Here is a 22,424-nt window from a genome sequence, read left to right as displayed (position 1 = left end):
TGAGGACAATGCTGTCAATGATTATTTAAGAGGGAAAAATAGGTATAAAAAAAAGTGAGAAAATGTCCAAAATAGGTATAAAATTAAAATTACAAATACAATGTTTGAAAATTCAATAAAGATTTAATTTATTGAGAAAAAACAAAAAAATACAAATCATTAGATTGCGTTCTCTTTATTTTTTAATTTTTTATTTTGAATTTTGAATTCATTTTCAATTTTCTGTTTTGGTAGTTTATTTTTAGAAAATTAAAAACGCGTTCTCTTTATCATTTTGAAAAATTATTTCTCAAAACAGAAAATTAAAAAACGCGTTCTTTTTGAAATTTTAAAAATAAATTTTTAATGATAGTTTATTCAATAAATTTGATTATTCACTAAATTATAAATATTTAATATTAATATATTATTAATATATATTTTTTTTAAAGTTAATAAATTTTGTAATATTTTTTCCCATTACAATAATAAAATATAAATAAATAAATATATTTTAAGTTTAGAGTTTATTTTGGATGAAAATATTCAAAACAACTTTTTGTTGTTTCGAGTTTTTTTTACAATTTATTTTTTGTTTTCAAAAATATATTTTTAAAAATAGTAAAGAGAACGCGTTTTCATTACTTTAGAAAATCGAAAACTAAAAATAATTTGAAAACAGCAAAAAAAAACTCTAAAAATAATTTGAAAACAGCAAAAAAAACACAACTTAATATGTTTAAAAATTTAATTAAAATGTTTATTTATTAATGAAAATAAGAAAATTCAATTATTCAGATATTATTTACTTTCATTTTTCAAAAATGAATTGGATTCAAGTGAAATTATAGACTAATTGATTTTTATACTTTTTAAAAGATAAATTAAGATTTAGGTAGAGTTAGTGGTTACTTTTTTTATTTTTTCTCTATTTTTAATTCTCAAATCATCTATTTTCCTCTACTTAAAGATAAGTTTAGTATTTTTACTTTTTAAGTAGTGTTTGTTAAAATGAATAAGATAAAATTGTATTAAAATAATATTTAAATATTTTTCATACTAAAATATGAAATGATCAAAATAAAACTAAAAAATATTTCAAAATTTTTATTAAATTATTTATTATTTTTTTAAAATACATTAGAAAACACGTATGTTATTTTTTTTATCTGTAAAGTTTAAGATATACTTATCTTAAAAGGGAGAGAGATAAGTATATCTGTAAAATATTAAATAAAAAATCACATGATTTCTTTTTCAAATGTCGTCAAATAAATTTAACAAATATATTAAAAATGACAAAAATATAGAATGTTTTCTATATCTTACATTTTTCAGTTTATATCTTAATTAACAAATACTATCTTAATGAATTTATAATAATAGAATTGTGCATAATTGTTTAAAATTAATTAGGATATTGTGATTATTTTCTTTTTCTAATATATACATCTAACTGCCCAAAAATAATGTCAAAAGAGATTAGTAAAAATAAAACTAATAACTATAAAAGAGTCAAATATCCCAAATTATAAATTTCAACAATTTTAATGAATTTTAACCACATCTAAGTGCACGTGGGGATTACCTACTCAACAAGGATGCATTATTGCATTTCATTACTTAAATTGTTGAATACAATGGTTGAAGAATCATGCTTGTCCATCTCATTAACCTAACCTAAAAAAAGAATCCTAAGGTGAAGAAAAGTTAATAGATGTCACTAATTAAAAGTGTTTGCTTTGATGAATTAGTTTATGATGACTCATTAGGTGGGTTTGATTTCTAATTTTAATTTTTTTATGTTTTTGTTATCAGTGTTTATTTGTTCATATTTATTTTTATTCTATCAAAAGCCATAAATCAAACAATACATACTAAATTTGGGCCTAATCCTCCCATTATTCCATTCCCCTTCCTATTTCCTAGGACCATGTAGAGCTAAATTTGCAACAAATAATGAAAGGTAAACATGGCTTACCTTCACCCAAATTGCAGCTAATTAAACTTGACAAGAAATAAAGCATCAATCTTTATGCTTATTTGGCAAAATCCCATTTCTTGCTTTTCTGCCTTGCTTAATTTCTTAGTAGATGACTAGGTTTACTTACCTGGTAAAGCAAAGTGGGCTCTACAAGTCTCTTTTTTGATATATATATATATGTCACTTCAACGTTTGAAGTCTAGCGGGTAGCCTATTATATATAGGATGTTCCTTCTTCGTGACAGATGAATGCTTACCAGTTCTAGAACACTCCCCCCCTTTGCTTGCTTTCGTCACAGATCATTAGACTTGAAGTCAAATCACAAACATGCTTTATTAAAAACCATACAGATCCATATATTTCCTTCTTATGTCCAATTGCACTTTTGAGTTGGCAACCCACAAGAGATAAGAAAGTAAAGAGGTAAGTTCACATACTTTTTAAGACAAATCTAAATTTTTTACCAATGCAAAAGTGTACACTCCTTCCCTATGGAGGGTTTGGGAACACATGACGGAGCACTGCCTTCCAGCTCAGCAAAATCGAGTGGCCTTTCGTTAATTGACATGAATATTTGGATGTTCATAGGATTCGGAAATGGCATCTGCAAGAAATCACATAAATTATAGTAGTTAATAATATTACAATATGAACACTTCCAGTAGCCATTAGGATATTGCATTCCCTTGGCGAACATCCAAAGCATTTGCTGTTGATTCACTTACAGATCACTTCTGAGATAATAAACAAACGAGGGGAAGACAGAGAAAGACAGAAGAAGGAGCATCCAGCATTTTCTACATCAGTTGAATGGACAGCCAATTTAAAGGGCGAAAGAGTAGGTTAACAGATTGAACATGTAGAGGCTCTGTTAGCTGTTATGATAATGTGGATTTTACCAAAACTAAAGGATTTAAGAATGTATAACACAGATGTAAGATTGTCTGAGCAAGCCCACTGAATTTGCTCCTCAAAAGCAGATACCAACTATGATGAATTTGCAACAACATTCTCAAGCACTAATCAACCAACTTGAATTGCACATTGACAAATATATGGGGACATGTCCCCAAGAAAGGTGCCTCAGCGCCAATTCAGCAGGGGAAAAAAGGGTACATACATCAAAAATAAAATATTCCATAGCTCTGTGTCCAATTTCCTCTGGTTGTTTCCAGCATGCATAGTATTTCACAATAATTAAGAAACAATCCAGCCACAAATGACAGTATAAAGATTTATTATAAACAGAGAAGCAAGCACCAAGAAGAAGAATATTAAACATACCCCAGTAAGCCACGCCCCTGCCATACTCTAGGTGTGACTGTTAAGTTGATAAGTGCACCTTGCCTCAAAACTATAACAGATACTCCTTGGCCTTGATTTGTTTGAGCTTCAGAAGCAAGCTTTGGCAACGAAACATCACCATATTCCACATTCCCAAATTTCACAATCTGATCACCAAGTTGTAAGCCATCCTCTGCTGCTGGAGAAGCCTCATTTATTTCATCAACCAATGCAAATGGGATGCTGACATTTACATCAACATCCATGGCACTAACAGTATTTCCCATAAGAACATTGTGGCCAACATTGACAACAGATGTGTCTTGAGCATTTGAGCCTTCAACATTACCTTGCAAATATAAATAAAAACACATTAAATTCATTACATATATAAAAAAAATAAAATTAAATTTATAACCACATCCAAAACAATTAAAAACTTAGGTGGTGTTCTCTTCGTGTTTCAGTTTTTAGTTTTGAATTCATTTTCAGTTTTGTGTTTTGAGTATCTATTTTGAAATTTTTAAAAACGCATTCTTTTTGTTATTCTGAAAAACTGTTTTTTAAAACAACTAGAAAACGCGTTTGTTTTAAATTTTTGAAAAAAAAAATTATGTTATGATATTTTATTTAATAAATTTGATTATTAAATAATAAAATTAATTCTTTTAATATAACATTTTATATTAAATATTATTATACATAATATGTGTAATACACTTAATAATATACTATATGTTATCCTATATTTTTAATTATAATATATATATACTACATTTTTAAAATTTTAAATAAATATATTGTCACGGAACCAAGGCCAAATTTTGCTGTGGATTTATTTACCTGCTATGTCTCTTTATTATTGCTATGTTTCTTTATTATTCCATAGTAATTCTCTTCTGTTCCAGCTGTTAGTTAGTTAAAGAGAATGTCCATCTGTAAAGGTGTTTGGGATAAGACAAAATAGTTGGTTATGAGGGCTACAATTTGCTGTGACAGCACCTAGGACAGCTATATAAGCCCAAACAGCTCTTGTAAGTTGGTATCGAGTATCAATTAACCAATTCCAGATTCCTACTCTCTGAATTCTCTCTACCTCTCAACTATTCCTTCTCTCTTTCTTCTTCTCTAAACCTTTCTCTTCTCTTACGATTTTCTAGCGGATTCAAATACTCACTGAAACAGAAAGTTGACAGCGGTCACAGCGCAACTGTGACATATATAATTTTATTTTCTAAATTTGAGAACAAATTTTCCTCTTTTTTCCTTCTTTTCTTTTTTTCTTTTTCTATTCTCTCTAACGGCTACATCTTCTCTGTCGCCGGCAACCACCTCCGGCCGGAGATTCACATGATCAAAGCTTGCCATTAGAAAGGCCAAACTAAGGGGGTTAACATACATAAAAATTGGTCAAATTTAACGACTGGATTTTCATAGATCTGATTTTTAATTTTCAGCCAAAACTAAAAAACGCAGTCAGTCTCCACTAGCCACCATGGCCGATGATTTCATGGTCGTCGTTTGGATGTTGCTTGGCCGACCAGCACACAGAACCCATTGGTCTTTATTGCTCTGCCATGGTCGTCATTTGGATGTTACTTGGTCATCAGCATCATCAAGCCATCATCGCCAGCTTCATGTGGCCGCCTGCAATGGAGGATGAAGGAGAAAAGAGGAGTTGATGATGGTGGGCGAGGTCGACAGCAGCTTGAGAAGGAAGGGAAGAGAAGAGAAAAGAGAGGAGAGAGAGAGAAATGATGGGTTTTGCGATATTTTTTATTTTTTTATTTTTATTTTATTTTTTATTTTATTTTTTTTTTGGGGGGGGGGGGGTGGTCGTTTTCCACATTTTGGTGTTTTCAGTTAGTTTTGGCTGAAAACATTCAAAACAAAAAATGTTGTTTTAGGTTTTATTTACAAAATTTTTCTTTGTATCGAAATTGAGTTTTTGAAAATAGCAAAATAAACATGTCTTCAATGTTTTGAAAAATTGAAAACTCAAAACGGGTTGAAAACAGCAAAGAGAACAAGGCCTTAGTCATCAATTGTTTCAAGCCTAGACTAGCTACACTCCACTTAAAAGAAATATTAAAACATTTGCATAGAAGACATCCCTCCTTAAGAAACAAAACTTGTATCACAGTACTACTAAAATTGAACATCATCTGAGAAAAATTTTACACCATTTCCCCCATCTCAAAGAGGAACCAATTTCATCATCCCAATTCAAATGATGTGCCACTTAATGACATCTCTCATAATCAAATTGAATATGGAGAGATTGATAACAGCACCAGAATACACACCAAACAAGGGTAAAAACTAAACTGTGAGTTGATTGGAGAACTCCCTTGAGTAGTCAAATGGAAAAACAGTACTTCCAAGTACCAGCTTGATTTGAAGACATGATAATTATATTTATAGATAGGTCACATCACTCATTGAATGAGAGAGAGAGAGAGATACTTGTCATTTTAATAAATAAATAATAATTTAAAGGATGAGAGGACTACCTGATGCAGGAGCAATAAAAAATTATTATTAGCAGGGTTATTATTGTTATTTCGTATATTTTATTATTTTCGCAGCTTTCTGGTCATGTTATTTTTATTTGGGTTCAGATTATGTTGTTATGATTTTTAGGGTCTTATTTTAAAGCCTGTGTTTTCCTTATGGGCCTAGGAGTAGTAGAAGGTGTCTACCCCAACAGAATTAGGAAAATTAAACATTATCCTTGTGGGTTAATTAGGAGGACTATTTAAACAGTTGTAATGTTTCCCTAGGGGTTAACTTTTTCCGGCAGTTTACTATAGGAGAAATTGTCTTCTTCGTTCCTGGTTGTTTAACCAGATGCCAGCCCCTATTCGGCTGAAGAACCAGTCACTTTAGGCTGAGTTTCAGGTCTATTTTATCTTTCTTCTCTCGGGATGCGCTCTTTGCACTTGGTAAATTTTATTCTAAACTCCTTGTTCTAAATCACTACCAATACTGTCTAGAGTAATGATGAACAAACAGAATTCCCACACAAAATAATATAGCTCATTAACATCCATATTAAGGTAGCGTTTGATAAAATGAGCAAGATAAAAGAGTATCAAGATAAGTTTGGAATGATTTTCGGACCAAGATATAGAATGGTCAAGATAAGATTGGGAAATATTCCAATATTTTTATCAAACTGTTTGTTAAATTCTTTGAAATGGATTAGAGGACACATGCGTCATTTTTTTCTTATATGTAGGGATCATGATATGCTTATCTTGAAGGGAAAGAGAAATATGCATATCTTGAAAAATCAAAATAAGAGGTCACAAAATGGTTTTCCCAATAATGGTCAGATAATCTTGACAAACATGTTGGAAATGATAGAAGTCCAGGATGCATTCCATATCTTGGCCTTTCCACCTCATATCTTGATTAACAAACGCCCTCTAAGAAGGAAAAAACCAGAGAGAGTTGCTAATAATTGCAAAATTATCAATGCCAAGTTACAATTATTCCTTCCAAGTCATTCTTGTGGCATTTCTCTATAAGAACCTTATAAGAATATCACTTCCCTGCTGTCTAAATTGGCACATGCATATCCACCAGTGTTGGATTGGGCTGAGGTTTGAAGGTACTCAAAAAGGTTGTAGGATTATCAAAGCTGTTATAAACAACTACGAAGCAACATGTAACACTACTTCAAATTACTGGCTACCGAGAGCTTCATCTAATCCAAACTTGAGAATCAATAAATCCACAGAAATATGCTAACAAACAACAGAACATCAAAAAGGACCTTATCCAATTTCATTATAAAAATTTCCAAACTATTATAATGGAACTATAAGATTTTTAAGTTGTACAAACAGCCTCTTTAAAAACAAACAAAAACAATAGCGGCCCTCCCTTAGCAATTGAAAAGCAAGGAGTCTCATGCACTGTAATGTCCTATTATAATAGAAGTACACTTTTGCATTTGAAAGTGGTTGCTAGCACAAAATCCAAGTAGAGGTTAGATTTGTACCGTGTGTAGGATTTACCAAAAAGATTTGAACAATTCGAGTTCGTCATGTAAAGTCAACAAATATTATCTACTGATAGGGCAAGTATGTGTACATGATCGTCAATTATTAAATTTATTTCAGGGTATTCAAAAGGGGAAAATAATTTTTTGAAGGAAATAAGCTTCTACCAGAAGATATATTACATAAAACTTCACATATTTCAACCTCACAGACAGCTACAATAATAAATGGATTTCTACTGCATACCCGATTCTCCCACTGGCAGAGATTTTGAAGCCAGCCTTACTGAATGCAAAAGTTGTATATTCTGATTTATTTGCTCAGTTATATCCCTGTGATCATTCCGCAGCACTGCAGAAAACGAGAAATGAGCATAGAAACATTGCTATCCAAAAATATCAAAGTTGCTAGAGACTTTCTACCATGACCAGTAGTTAATATAATAGCATTAACTACAGAAATAAGAACACATGCAGTAAATGGCAAGTATTTCGGTCCATTAAACAGTGCCCTTGGTGCACAATTAATGTTTTGTATTTGTCCATAAAACAAAAATACCTCAACTATGGAAATTCTAAAAGACTTAGAGAATACGTGACTCTCTATGGGCAATAGCCTTATTTCATAAACAAGAATAAATCATCAGAACTACTTTTGGTGAAATTTCAAGCTAAACGAATTTAACTAATAAATTGATAAAGCATTGACATGCTTCTAACTACGGATGGGATACGGGATGACTGACAGTTAAGCTAAAAACTAATGTACATATTACGATTGAACTTTAACAGAAACACTTGGACAAATTCTCTTCAAAATGAATCGTTCAGTACACAGTACAAAATGCCAGTACCTTTATAGAACATATAACAAGGAAAAAAGCACTTGGTCAGTACAATTTTGAGCAATGTACAATTATAAACAAGACAAAGGAGGACACTGTAGAGAAACGCACCAGCAAGACGATTCCGGTCTGCTCGAACGGCATGAATGTCAATATCTGCCCTAGGGAACCCCTGAAAATAAATCAATCACCTACTCCAAATTACACCATCACGCACAGAAACCTCTAAAAAACGCTCAATTTTTGTTGATTGAAAAACACACAGCTCAAAGCCACATCATCAATTCCTTTACCCTCAATGTCTCAGCAATCAAACACGGTCGACTCCAGAAAGCCAAGTCATACAACTACGACCAAACAGATACATAGGCAGAAACATGAATACGGGTGTAAAGTAAAGATGAATAGTTGTGGCTTGCCTCGGAATCGAGGAGGTTGCCGGAGAGGCCGGGGCCGCCGGGCTGAGAGAGGCGTTCGATGATAACGTTCATCTCGGCCTCCAAAGCGCTACGCTTGTCCATCAGAGACATCGTATCCGCTTTCAGATTTGTCCCCACCATCTCGGCTTTCTAGGGTTTATGCTTTCCTCCCTGCTTCGCTCCTTGTGTTGCAAAGAGAAGGCTATAGATATTGGGGGGGGGGGGGGGGGGGGGATCATTGTCTATATCGGGGAGGGAGAATGCTATTAAGTATATGTACATATTGACTTGCATAATAATTTGTCACTGTTTAAAATGCCCTCACTTGAGATGTTGAGGCGTAATAAAGTAAGGATTATGTATGTTATTTAGGTATCTTATATAGTTTAAGATACACATAAATAATATACAAATAACATTAATCGTGAGAGATAAATTGTTGCTTCCTTTCCCTTGAGGGGTTTGGTTGGATCTAGAGGGGGACAACATTAGGCAAAATAACCTGTAATTACATGATTTTTTTATTTAGATAATTGATTTTTTATTATTTTAAATTAATTATAATTTTTAATTTTTTATTATTTTAATTATATATTTAAACTATACTTAATTCATTGTTCTGAACCCAACAAATTTATTAAAAATAATAAATTAGATATAGTTCAAACGTATAATTAAAATAATTAAAAAAACAAATATTTAAATAAAAAAAAGTTCAAATCACTAAAATATATATTTTGCCATCAATATTACCTTAAAAACAATTAAATTATTTTTATATTTTCTTTTTATCTATAAATAAATTTTTTAAAACAACATTATACCTATACTTATATTTTCATATTTTTTAAAGTATATCTATATATTTAAAAAAAACAAATTTTTTAAACTAACACCCTGATATGCTTACCGGTTTTTGATGATTAAAATAAAGTGTATATATATATGAGTAGGAATTTAAAATATTCTATAAATTTTTAATTAAATCTTGTCTATTTGAACATAGAAATATATAATTTTTTAATAAAAATATCAATCTAAATTTCACATCCACGAGGTTCAATAAAATTGCACTAATTACCTAAAAACACGTATTTCTTAACTGTAACAATTTTTAAGAATTTGTAATTTTATCTTTATATTTAAATTAATTCTTTTCTCTTACTGTGTTGTATCCCCTTTCCTTACCTAGTGTTTGGACGACATGTGACATAGAAAATTGAATGATACCATAATAGGATGGAACAGAAAGATACAAATTATAATGTAAAGTTTGTTACCATTTTATTTTTGATAATAATGAAATGTAAATAAATGTAATATAATTTTATTTTATTTAAATAAGTAACGAAAAAGAGTGAAATAACTAACAAAATAAAATTATAATTATATTCATTTTTCCTTCCCTTCCTATTTGTACCCTTAAGCCAAACACAAGCATTGTCTCTCATTCTTTGTCTTGTGCATCCATTATGCACAATATTACGCATGGAGAGATTATCTATAATTGTTGAGTTAATCTATTTTTTTTTTCTTTATTTTTTCATTCTTGATCAAGTTTCCATCAAACCCAAATTTATGGTAACAAATAATGAAAATTATGTAGTTAATAATTTTTTTTTTCTCTCTCTCAATCTTTTCATTTTTTTCAACTTATGAACCATCAAACCCATAATTTTCAACCTAGTTTGTCTAGATATTGTGGAACCAAAAACTCAAAAAATGAGTCCAATATGACTTTGTTGGTTCTTACGATTGATTGATTCGAATCCAAATTCACCACTAAGACCTATGTTTAGGGTCCAAAAAAAAAGGTGGGGCCCAAACAAAATTAAAAAAACAAGCAAATAAAGACAAATTGATAGAAGTTATATCAAATAGTATATTTCGTGAGAAATACATCGAATAATATAATTTTGACATTAATTTTGATTAATGCAAAAGATTTCGTACCTAATCTAGAACAATATAAAATTAAAAATGAAAATGGATAGCCATGATCATTGGTGATGTGAACAATATAAATTAATAAATAAATTATTATTATGTTAAATTTATTATAATATATTTTCTTTCCCTGAAAATGAATAAGATAAGATATATAATTTTTAACAAATTTCAATTTATATACTTCATCCGTCAGATAATGACAGGTCTAATTTGACTTCTAATGCAAATAAATATAATATACCCATAGAGCTAAACATAATATCCATGTAACACTCAATCTAGTTAAAATATTTTCATAATTTGAAGAAAAGTTGTTTAAATCTTACAAATTTTATAAAATATGACATGTTATCTAATATTGATAGTTTAGATTTATTTTTAGAATTAAAAGTTTTAAAACAAATTTTTCATTTGTGATATTAAAATTTATAAAAAAAGATAAATTATTTTCTAAATGAGTGGATAACTCATAGAATACTATTAACATTCAAATATGAGTTTATGAGTTTTGCTTCAAATATGAGTTCAAAGCAATTGGTCAATAATGCTATCATTAACTATGTATAATATCTTTTTATATTAACCATGGAGACATAGGCAGTTTTTGAGAATTTAAAAGAAAATTAATAAGTATTTATTAAACGAGGAGTTAAATGATCCATGTTTATAAAACTTAAAGGGGAATTTATGCTATTTCTCAATACAAATGAGTTGTTAGTGCAATTTAGTCAAATCTCACCAAACTTACACAAAATAATTACCTAAATCATATAAAAAGATCTTACACATTTTAATATGAAAATTTATATAAGATAAATATATGCATATTGTTAATATTGTGATTCAAAATAGATTTATATGATATATGTTATTTGATTAATTCATGTATGTAGCACATGGCATTATATTTTGATATTAAATATATTAACAAAGTTTATGCTGATTTTATCATATGTTTTATTTGGGTCTAATAATTAAATTGGGTTATATATAAATAAGCTGGGTTGGGCCATTGGTGTCTGCAGTCCAACAAACCCAAGCTTATTGTGTCAGACCCATTTATCACATTCATATCCTTGGCCCACATATATATATATATATAGATGAATTTGAGAAAATTAGATGAGTAGCACTTTGACACACACACTCAATCAAAAGCCCTAATCGGACAAGAAGAACAGTGCATGCAAAGAGCTAGGTCGCAGCAAAATCGGAGGAAGGCGCTCGACGATTAGAAAGAACGAAGACTGCAAGGCGTTTTTGATCTCGTCTCATAGTAAGTGTGTATCACTTGGGGTGTTTCTTTGTGGGAGTGATTGAAGGTGGAGTGCTGGGATTGCTCAGGAATTTTGAGCGTTGTACTCTGTATAGTTGTCTTGTATTTTTCTGGTTTGGTTTCTGATTTGTGAAGGCCGTGATGATCTTGTGCGTATATTGCTGTAAATCCCTTTATTATCATTATAGTGGATTGACTAGAGGCGGAGCCTCTGTCGTGAGTAGGATCTTTTGATCCGAACACGTACATGCGGTGTTCATTGTTTCAGTTTCTGTTGTGTTGTGTGTGTTGCGCTTACTTTCATTTTCGTTTTGTTTGGATTTCTTGGATCGTTGGTACTACGGTAGTTCTTAATTATGTGTTGATTTACGTAGTAGATTTCTTAATACATATGTATATATGTATGTATCTTTATTTAAAAAATAAAATTTTAAAACCAAGACCATATCTAATTGATTAAATAGTTCGAAACACTATATATTTATGTTAGTCAATAAAATTATTTGAATATTAAAAATAAAACATAATAAAAATATCTTATCTAAAAGAAGTTATAGAGAAATATCATATCATTGTTCCTAAAATAAGAATTAACTACGAAATTCATTTGATATAATTTTCTAAAACGGAAAGTATATCTAAATATTGTTTTTGTGATAAATTTATTTATTTTTATATTAGAGGAGTGGTCAATGATACCTTGGTGTTAAGCTTAGGTAATAATGAATTTAAATAAAAATTCATTAAAGAGGCGTTTGGTATGGGATAAATTTTTAAATTCTTGTAATTTATGATTATTGGGAATGCTCTTGGAAATATTTAATTCCTACGATTTATGTAATTCTATATTTGGTTAAATTTAAATATTCTCAGTAATATTAAGTATTCTTTTATGAGAATGTTACACTCTTATGTTTGATTTAAATATAATATTTTTGAAAATTCATGTTGTCAAAATTACCCTTATTTAATTTTTTATTTAAAAATAATAAATTCCTTCTACTATAAAAAATATTGGGACCCACAACATTTTTAAGAAATAAAAAAATATCTTTTTTTTACACATTATATATATATGCATGTGTATATATATAATATATAAACATAATATATATGTTTGTGTGAATATCTATTTTAATATATATATATAATATTTTATAATAAATATTTTTATATTTAATATATTATATATAATATGTTTATATGGGGTTATAAAAGGGTAAATGATGTTTTAGTCTTTTTATTTGTTAAAAACATTCAAAAGTTCATGAGAAATTTGGATTCCCAACCTCCATGAAATTTTTTTTTATGAAAAAGTTGCTTAAAAATCATTTATGGGAATTCTATTTCTCATGATTTTTTTTATAAAAAAATTATACTAAACGTGAGAATATAGATTTTCACCATAACATTTCTAGAAATCTTAAAATTTCTCTTGTACCAAACACTTTCTAATAATATTTGAGAGTTATAATTTATTTTTTTAAATTTTTAAGTAAAATTTGAAATAAAATGAATCTTGGTATTGTGATAAAATTATTTGATAAATTAATTATTATTTAAAAATCAGGAGTTAAAATTTATTAACACAATTAATTTATATTTTTTCTTCAAGATACATAATTTTTTTGTTGAGAAAATATTTATTAATAGAGTCTCGTAATATCAAAACATGATTTTATTTATATAATATAGTATAGATTAACTAAATATTTTTTATAGTACAATTAAAATAAATTAGCTTTTAACTTTATTTTTATAAAAATTTAATACAAGACAACATATTTTTAAAAAATAAAATTAGTGTTTTTGTTTCTATACATCACCTGTCTATATGCAAATACCATAAGCAAAAACTTCTTCTATCACAATTGCACTCATTTTCGTTTAATTTCATTAACAAACAAAGTAAAAAGATACTCATATCCGAGCCAATCCAATCATCTACTAAAACACTGTTTGGCTTACCCTTTTTTCAGCAATTTTTAAGTTATGGAAAATTTAAAAATTGGATAGCGTTTAAATTAATGATGTTATTGGATAAATATATTTTTAAACTCTCAATTAATAGTTATATGTTTGATTTAAAATAATTGATAATTATTTAATAATTAAAGTCAAGTGTTTAATCGATTAACGCAAGAAGCTCATAGTAGCATTTTTGGAAAAATGATGGGAGCTTTTGTCAAATGTTGGTGAAGGAATTTTTAACCTTAGTAGCGTTTTAGCTACTGAATGTTGCCAAACATTTCAAAAAATAAATTATACAACTTATAAGTCAAATCAATAATTTATAAGTGGTTAAATCGATAAGCCAAACACCTTCTAAGTGAGCTTATATATCAATTGTTGTAGGCAATAACATGTGAAAACTACACTAATTGTCACAGGCGCCTAGTCAAAAAATGCTAAGTTTACCAACATTTAAGAGCAACTCCTAAGGGGAGTGCCATCTGGGATGCCAACCCTATAACTGTCAAAATGACACATCAGATTAAAAATTCTCCACTCCAATAGGGATAGCAAATAAGATTACAAAATGACAACAATCTTATTGCGGTGCCATTTTTTCAATCTCTAAAGAGAGGGAAAATGAGATGTGTCATTTATAACGGTAAAATTCAATGATTATATTACTTAAAATATGGGTTTTTAGGCGAGGTGAGCGACGGAGTGAGAGAAAGCCAAAAAGGCAGCTATCGACCAATGAGTGACGACAAGGCCAGCGACAGAATCAAGAAAGACAACAAACGAGAGCAAGGCGAGCGACTAATGAGAGAGTTGACGAGGGTGAAATAGCGATCGATGAAGACGAGGTGACGACCGATAAGGGCAAGCTGTTGAGGGGAAAGAAAATATAGAGAAAAGAGCAAAAAAGAAATGAGAAGGGAAAAGAGATATGAGTATATATATATATAATTATATATATAATTAATTTTAATTTAAAATAAATATTTTTATTTTAGTTTTTATAATTTAATTTAAATTTTTTAGTTTGATTTAATAAAAAAAATATTAAAATATCAAAATAACACCTATATTTTGACACCCACTACTAAAATATATTTATAATTTTAAAATATTATAATATTATTTAAAATTAAAAAAAAGTTATTTAATAATCCAAAATAACACTCCCTTGCTCTAACCAAAGCATGCCTCTAGAGGTGCGTGACAAGAACAGATAGATACCTCAATCTGTGGGCAAAGGGATATGGAGGAGGTGCGTAAGCCGATGATGTCAAGATACCTCTTTCTCACTCTCTCTCATTTTAACTCAATCTGTGGGCAAGTCGTGTTATTATAAATAGATAGATACTAACACACCCTAAAATGGCCGCCATTGTAGCGTCTTTGGCTTCATCGCTTGCTTCAACTTCGTCTTCCACCTTCCTTTTCACAAAATTCCGTTCCACCCCTGTTCTGGGCCTATCTTTTGCAGTCACGCCCTTGTGTTCTCGCAGAGGGAGGCGCATGGCTCACACTCTCGTCCGGGCCACTCTCGGCCTCACTCAGCCCGCTCACATCGAACCGCCCAAGGTATAATATCTATTAATCTATACACGCGCACAAACTCTGAATCTGATAAATCCTGTGTTTTTTCTGTGTTCGTTTCTGAATTCTGATAATCTCGTCTGTTTATCCTGGACTTGAGTCGACAGATGGTGGAATTCTGTTTGTGGGTCTCTCTATCTGCTTGATTTTATGTGTGTGCATATGAGCTATTAGTGGTTTCATATATTTGGGTCTTTATAAGGTGAAGTTTTTGGTTTTTTGCTACCTTGATTGGTTGATTTGGGGTGTAGACCTATAAGAAGACATGATCTTTGTACATGGGGTTTACACATACAAAACCCAGTTTGATTTTTGTGTCAGTGACCTGGTCTTGATACTTTTTATTATTCTCTCCTCGATTGATCGTTAATTAGTTGACATCTATTTATGGCATTTCCTATGGAAGAAATTGATTTCACCTTTTCGGCACCTGTTATAATGTCATTGGATGGATATGTGTTTCCGTTCGTGTTGTTTCTAGACTTCGTTATGCCGGCAATTGAAATACAAGATATGTGATTTTGTGTTTTTGAAAATCCCTGAAGATCTCGTTTACAGCGAAAGAGATTGATTTGGTGGGATGGAAAGGAGATATACTTGCAGTGGGTGTTACCGAGAAAGACATGGTCAAAGATGAAAACTTGAAATTCCAGAACTCGATCCTGAAGAAACTGGATTCCCAGTTGGGCGGTTTGTTGGCTGAAGCTTCTTTGGAGGAGGATTTCACGGGAAAAGCTGGACAGTCAACTGTTCTTAGGCTTCCTGGTCTTGGCTCAAAAAGGATAGGGTTAATTGGGCTTGGACAGTCTGCTTCAACTGCTCTTGCCTATCGTGGTCTCGGTGAGGCTGTGGCAGTGGCAGCAAAGTCTACCCAGGCAAGTAATGTGGCTATTGTGCTTGCCTCTCCTGAGGAGCTCTCTGCCGAATCAAAACTCAGCAGTGCTTCAGCTATAGCATCTGGTGATTTTATACTCTTTTCTCTAATTTGATAATTATGAATTTTATACAGTACACGTGATTGGGCATCTAATTTCTTTGAATTTGTTGGAATGGACAAAATGTTGTAGGGACTGTGCTGGGGACCTTTGAAGATAACAGGTTTAAGTCAGAGTCAAAGAAGGCAACACTTAAATCTGTGGATATTCTTGGTTTTGGAACTGGACCCGAGTTAGAAAAGAAGCTCAAATACACAGAAGATCTTTGCTCTGGGATAATTTTTGGGAGAGAGCTTGTAAATGCGCCCGCGAATGTACTCACCCCAGGTTTGTGATCATCTATGTTTCCTGGCTAGTTTTCTGCTTTATACTTTTCAACAATTATGTGGAATGCCCTTTATGGTGTGCATGAGGTGCACTTCCGTGTTTTCTTTTTCCTGCCAAGATAGTATCTTAAAGGGCCTTGAATATGTTGATGTTTGGGTTGGAGTAAGATAACCCATGTTGCTTTGGATGAATCTTATACCTCAGGGGTATTGGCCGAAGAGGCTTCAAAGATCGCCTCCATGTACAGCGATGTTCTTTCTGCAACCATTTTGAATGCAGATCAGTGCAAAGAGTTGAAAATGGGTTCCTACCTAGGTGTTGCTGCTGCTTCAGCAAATCCTCCTCATTTTATTCATCTGTGTTACAAGCCTCCAAGTGGGCCTGTCAAAGCTAAGCTAGCTTTGGTAGGGAAGGGATTGACCTTTGACAGGTAATTATATAATTATTTAAAAATATATTTTCTATTGAGTCATCTCTTGCACAAAGAGTGTGATTCCTCTAGTGGTAAGTGCCACTTAAACCGAGGAATGCAGAATGAGCCTGGCACACAGATTAGGAATAATATTTTTTCATTTTCATTGTCTGTTGCCTGGGTGATAAGATATTTCTGATTTCTCTCTTCCTCAATAGCATTTATTGATTTCCTGCATCTACTGGCTAAATCTGTTGTATTATTGTATAATTTTAGTGGTGGCTACAACATCAAGACCGGACCTGGCTGTTCCATTGAGCTCATGAAATTTGATATGGGTGGTTCAGCTGCAGTTCTGGGTGCAGCTAAAGCTATTGGTCAAATTAAACCAGAAGGAGTAGAGGTTAATTATTTCTTAAATGCGTGATATTGTCATTGAATTTCATTTTTTAAAAAAATCCATTTTCCTTCCCATTTGTGTCCTTAACTTAATTTTTCCGCAAAACTAAATCTAATGACTTGCACTGATTTTGACTTATGAACCCTTTGCTTGCAGGTTCATTTCATTGTTGCTGCTTGTGAAAATATGATAAGCGGAACTGGTATGCGACCTGGAGATATTGTCACAGCTTCAAATGGAAAGACAATTGAGGTAGTTTCTTTCATTCCCAGAAAAGGGAAACTCTTTTTCTTTGGGGATGCATGTTCAATATATGTTTTATTTTTATTTTTTTCCTGGGAATTGTAGGTTTTATTTCAATGCAGGAATCTGTACTTGGATGTGTTGTCTGATTTGATGATATTCTGTTTGGCTAAAAATGATGAACACAACCATTTATTCTACACCATATGCATCATTGCTATTGACTATCTATAGTGTAATTATTAGAGAATGAGATGATTTGAGGGCAAGTTGGCATGAAGCCTGGCTAGTTTGTACCACTACCGTGTGTTGAAGTGAAGTTTCCTGGAGATATCAAAGCAGCAAGTGGGATAAATGGTGGAGGTCTTGGGTGATTACCTCAACACTATCAATTTCAATTCTAGCATCAGCGGATCACCAGCAGAGTGGTTAGCCTGGGTTATTTGGTCTGTGTCTATTGTGGGTTGGTGCATGTGACCCAGGGTTTACTCTTCAACATGGCTTACTTTGGGGATGCTCATTTTCATTAAAAAGGAAAGGTTTCTTTGAGATTTTCAGTTCTGCCTTTGTTGTTATCTGCAGGAGGGATTTAATATAGTCAAATCTGATTTTTTTTTACTGTTGTTATGGCCATTAGGTCTGGTTAAACATTGAGTTAGCACAGAGAGATAAGGGGAGAGAGAGAGTGTGTGGGAAGAAAGAATAATGGTAAAATAGGATATATTACCAAAGAGATTTGAGGATAAGTTTCTTTTTTGTTGGCGAGTCTCACCTTTGTGAGTCAATTTAGGAAGACAATCTAATAATATGATGACAAATTGTTCATTCTCCAGCCATACTGGCCTCCAAGCAAGCATGTTAAATACACAGCTTTCATCACCACCTTTTGATTTCATTATATACACTGCACAAAGTCTCAATGAACGGAATCAGCAGATGAAAGTTTCATGGGTTTTCTTTTTGCTTTTATACTTTCTTATTTTCCTAAGTAGACCATATTGTATTCTGTTGGCGACTAATAAAATTTCAATCAACTGCTTCCAGTGGAATTAAGGTTTGGTGTTATTATTGTTGTTTGGATTCCAGGTTAACAACACTGATGCTGAAGGCAGACTTACACTTGCAGATGCTCTGGTATATGCCTGCAACCAAGGTGTAGAGAAGGTATGAAATTATTTATATGTGTTCCACTACTTCAAGTGACCTTCCATTTTGCGATTGTATATTTCACATAATACATAGTCCCATATTTGCACCTTTTTTCATATGAGTTGCTCCTTGTTTATTCAGTTTTAATTTCAGTAAGGTGTTGACCTTGTTCAATTGTGTTGCAGATAATTGATCTGGCAACATTAACTGGAGCATGTATAGTTGCCCTTGGACCTTCTATTGCAGGTATGCATACAAACATTAATTTGGTGACTCATTTGTGGGAATCAGCCAAGTTTGGAGTATTGTGTCAGAACATGACACAAAAATTAAACAACTGTGAATACCAATAGTAGTTAAAGTGATCCTTGTTATGGATGAAAGCACGTGATGTCATCATGTAACTATTTAGAGTCAAATGGGCTTGTGGTACAAAGTCCCACAAATTGTTTGCATGATAGCTTAATTCAAGAACATGTTAGACTTACTGGGAAAACTCTTGTGGTGATTCCAATATCTCTAAATGTGATGCACCATTGATGAAAGCAAATAATTTTATAATTAATTAAAGTAGAATTGGACCCAGTAAATGGGATTCTGATGATTGGTTTGCATATTTACTTAACTGTACATGCAAGCAGGAGTTTCAGATTTTAGGTGAATGGTACATCTGGAACAAGGCTGAAATATTTTGGGTTCTTTTTGAGATTTTTAGCTAGACGAGGCCATGATACAGTAACTTTTATATGAGGCAAATGCACTGCTTGATGGACAGTCCTACAGATTTCTTGATGGAAATCTTATCTTATGTTTAAAAATCAGGCGTCTTTACACCTTCTGATGACCTAGCAAAGGAGGTACTTGTAGCTTCAGAAGTCAGTGGAGAAAAACTTTGGAGGATGCCTTTGGAGGAAAGTTATTGGGACTCAATGAAGTCGGGAGTTGCTGATATGGTCAACACAGGTGCCCGTCAAGGTGGTGCCATTACAGCAGCTCTTTTCTTGAAACAGGTACAGGCTCAATTATTACTCTGCTTCTAAAAGGTTTGATTTTGCTGTCAGTTTTTCGGTGTTCGTTTTCATTTTCTGTCAAAAATAGAAACCAAACATTGCATTTGACAATGTCATCGTTTTCCAAAATTTTAAAAATAAAAACTGAAAATGATGTTTGACAAGAAGAAATATTATGTACTTATCAAACTATTAAATATGTGTGAAAAAAATGGTTGGTTGCCAGATATTGGGTTGATGGGTGTGGCTAGTTTGTTGTCAGATGTTAAGAGTTGATGAAGCGGATGAATAAACAAAAATATGAGCAAAAACTCTATTGTGGTGGTGTTTTTTTTTCTCTGAAAATGAAAACGCCGCACCCAATGTTGGTTTCTGTTTCTTTATTCCCCAAAAATGTGAAGACGAAATTAGGAAACTGAAATGACATCAAGATCTGTTGAGCTGTGTGACGTTATATGGCAATGCACTAAGAACTTTCTTCTTCTTCTTCTTCTTCTTTGACGCTTGTTTGAGCAATTTGGAATGATTGAACTGTTGTTTTACAGTTTGTTGATGAGAAGGTTCAATGGATGCATATTGACATGGCTGGCCCTGTCTGGAACGACAAAAAGAAAACCGCCACAGGATTTGGTATTTCTACCCTGGTTGAATGGGTTCTAAGAAACTCGTCATAGTTACGATGTAAAATCCTGTTCTCAATGGCCAACGACATCTCGGCAAATGGACACACAGTAAAAGAAAGTCTTAAATGGGCCAGATTTGGTGCGGTAAGATCCTGAATTATATGAAATAAAAGCAGTTAGAAAAGGAAAAGGTCGACAGCGATGAGCTGAGGTATCGGCTAAACTCTTCGGGGGTCACACTTCAGTAAATTATGAATTGTTTGGCGTTCTCTTTTTATTTCCCAAAAAAACTGTTCTCTGTTGCTTTCTTTTAATTTGCATTAGAAGCTTCTCTTTCACTGTGATGGAAAGATATTGTTTCCGAGACAATCCAATCATCTACTAAAACACTCTTTGCCTTACCCTTTTTCCAGCAATTTTTAAGTTATGTAAAATTTAAAAATTGGATAGCGTTTAAATTGATGACGTTATTGGATAAATATTTTTTTAAACTCTCAATTAATAGTTATGTGTTTGATTTGAAATAATTGATAATTATTTAATAATTAAAGTCACGTGTTTAATTGATTAACGCAAAAAGCTCATTGTAGCATTTTTGGAAAAATGATAAGAGTTTTTGTCAAATATTGGCGAAGGAACTTTTAACCTTAGCAGCCTTCTAGCTACTCAATGTTGCCAAACACTTCAAAAAATAAATTATACAGTTTATAAGTTAAATCGATAATTTTTAAGTGGTTAAATTGATAAGCCAAATTGTAACACCCTGCTTTCTCGGGTATGTCATAATTTGGGACAATAATTAATTCTAAATTACATCATTCATTGTTTCTATTCTAGAATTCTCATTCATTTTTCTCGAAAAAGAGTAATTATACACATCAAATACGGAAGCAAGGATCGAACTTGGTATCTTAATATTGATCATAAATCAATTCTTATTTTAATATTAAATAAGTTCCTATAACACAAAGTATAAGTTTTCAACTAACATTAATCCTAAATAAGGTTATACATCATTATTTCTCAAAACGTTCAGAATTCAAAGTAGTAGAACTTAAATACATGGGCTACATAACATACATTTAATTTCTCATGCACTCTGTTAAGTGCCATTTCATGCTTCATTCATCCTCGTGTCTGCTACAATCTCCATCTGAAACGTTTGAATATTCTAGGGGCAAATCTCAAGTTAGATGATGAATCATCTAAGTAAGGGCACAAAATGTTTTATCATGTATGTATGCAATGTTTTACTTCATTGTAGGGGTCAACTACGCCTTTCCTGCTGCTCCCATTTTTACAGCCACCTCTTTCGAAGCCGGAGTGTATGAGTGCACCATTGGCAAAGTAGCGGTGCTAGTTCGTACTCCCAACGGATAACAAGCATGTGATCAATAATTTCAACGTGTACATATGCGTTTTATAGTCATGTCATGTATGTAGTCTACGTGATAGATACATATCAAGGCATGTCAATATGATGAAAACATTCTCGAGGATCCCGTTTTTAAACATAAATCACTTACAAACTAAACATTTCCCATAAAATTAAATCCAGTTGGAAAGTACCACTTACCTTCTCAAACTTATTGGGCTACCTTGATATTCGCGCATTGCCTTGAAATATGTGCATTGCCTCAATTTGTGTGCCAACCTCAAAATTCAAATAGTCACTTCAACTTTAAGTCTCAAAGCATCCTAAGCACTATATTTATTTAAATAAGCATTAAAACTTATTTTCTATAATTTCTTGCATTTTTTTATTTTTTTTCTATTTCTTCCTATTTTTCCTCAATAAATCCAAACTAAACATTTCTCAAATATTTCACTGTAACAATTCATAAAATAATATTCCTAAATTTTTAAAATTTTCTAGAGAATTTTACGTACTTTAACTTAGCATATTAGGCTTTCTTAACTTAGCATCTTAGGCTTTTTTGGTATGCGTATCATATTCTCGAAACACGTGCCCTACCCATTTTCTTGCCAAATATCTCTGGAATATTAATACATATCCATATCC

At 31.8% G+C, this 22,424-nt stretch overlaps 2 protein-coding genes across 2 annotated transcripts; one reads left to right on the top strand and one right to left on the bottom strand.

Annotated features, from left to right (window-relative positions):
* Positions 1-2,295: 2,295 nt before the first annotated feature.
* LOC127806802 (uncharacterized) lies at positions 2,296-8,739 on the bottom strand. Its single transcript, XM_052344320.1, has 5 exons — positions 8,522-8,739; positions 8,214-8,274; positions 7,505-7,609; positions 3,249-3,597; positions 2,296-2,568 (listed from the first exon to the last, which is right to left on the bottom strand). The coding sequence occupies exons 1-5, from the start codon at positions 8,660-8,662 to the stop codon at positions 2,547-2,549; spliced, it is 678 nt and encodes a 225-aa protein (XP_052200280.1). The 5' UTR covers positions 8,663-8,739; the 3' UTR covers positions 2,296-2,546.
* A 6,235-nt stretch (positions 8,740-14,974) lies between these two features.
* Positions 14,975-20,802, top strand: LOC127806165 (leucine aminopeptidase 1-like). Its single transcript, XM_052343259.1, has 10 exons — positions 14,975-15,287; positions 15,848-16,262; positions 16,370-16,564; positions 16,769-16,994; positions 17,253-17,379; positions 17,533-17,628; positions 18,706-18,783; positions 18,954-19,014; positions 19,591-19,778; positions 20,324-20,802. The coding sequence occupies exons 1-10, from the start codon at positions 15,081-15,083 to the stop codon at positions 20,450-20,452; spliced, it is 1,722 nt and encodes a 573-aa protein (XP_052199219.1). The 5' UTR covers positions 14,975-15,080; the 3' UTR covers positions 20,453-20,802.
* The last annotated feature ends 1,622 nt before the right edge of the window (positions 20,803-22,424 follow it).

Source organism: Diospyros lotus, chromosome 7 (genome assembly GCF_014633365.1).
Source record: "Diospyros lotus cultivar Yz01 chromosome 7, ASM1463336v1, whole genome shotgun sequence".
Lineage (NCBI taxonomy): Eukaryota > Viridiplantae > Streptophyta > Magnoliopsida > Ericales > Ebenaceae > Diospyros > Diospyros lotus.
Note: the sequence above shows the minus strand (reverse complement) of the source record. Positions and strands in the feature narration are given on the sequence as shown.

Coding starts and splice junctions, on each gene's coding strand:
- LOC127806802 (XM_052344320.1), bottom strand. CDS start 8,662: ATGGTGGGGACAAATCTGAAAGCGGATACGATGTCTCTGATGGACAAG. Junction 7,610..8,213: donor AGACCGGAATCGTCTTGCTG/GTGCGTTTCTCT, acceptor CGTTTTCTGCAG/TGCTGCGGAATGATCACAGG. Junction 3,598..7,504: donor TCTGCCAGTGGGAGAATCGG/GTATGCAGTAGA, acceptor TATATTTGCAAG/GTAATGTTGAAGGCTCAAAT.
- LOC127806165 (XM_052343259.1), top strand. CDS start 15,081: ATGGCCGCCATTGTAGCGTCTTTGGCTTCATCGCTTGCTTCAACTTCG. Junction 15,288..15,847: donor CTCACATCGAACCGCCCAAG/GTATAATATCTA, acceptor AAATCCCTGAAG/ATCTCGTTTACAGCGAAAGA. Junction 16,263..16,369: donor TGCTTCAGCTATAGCATCTG/GTGATTTTATAC, acceptor AAAATGTTGTAG/GGACTGTGCTGGGGACCTTT.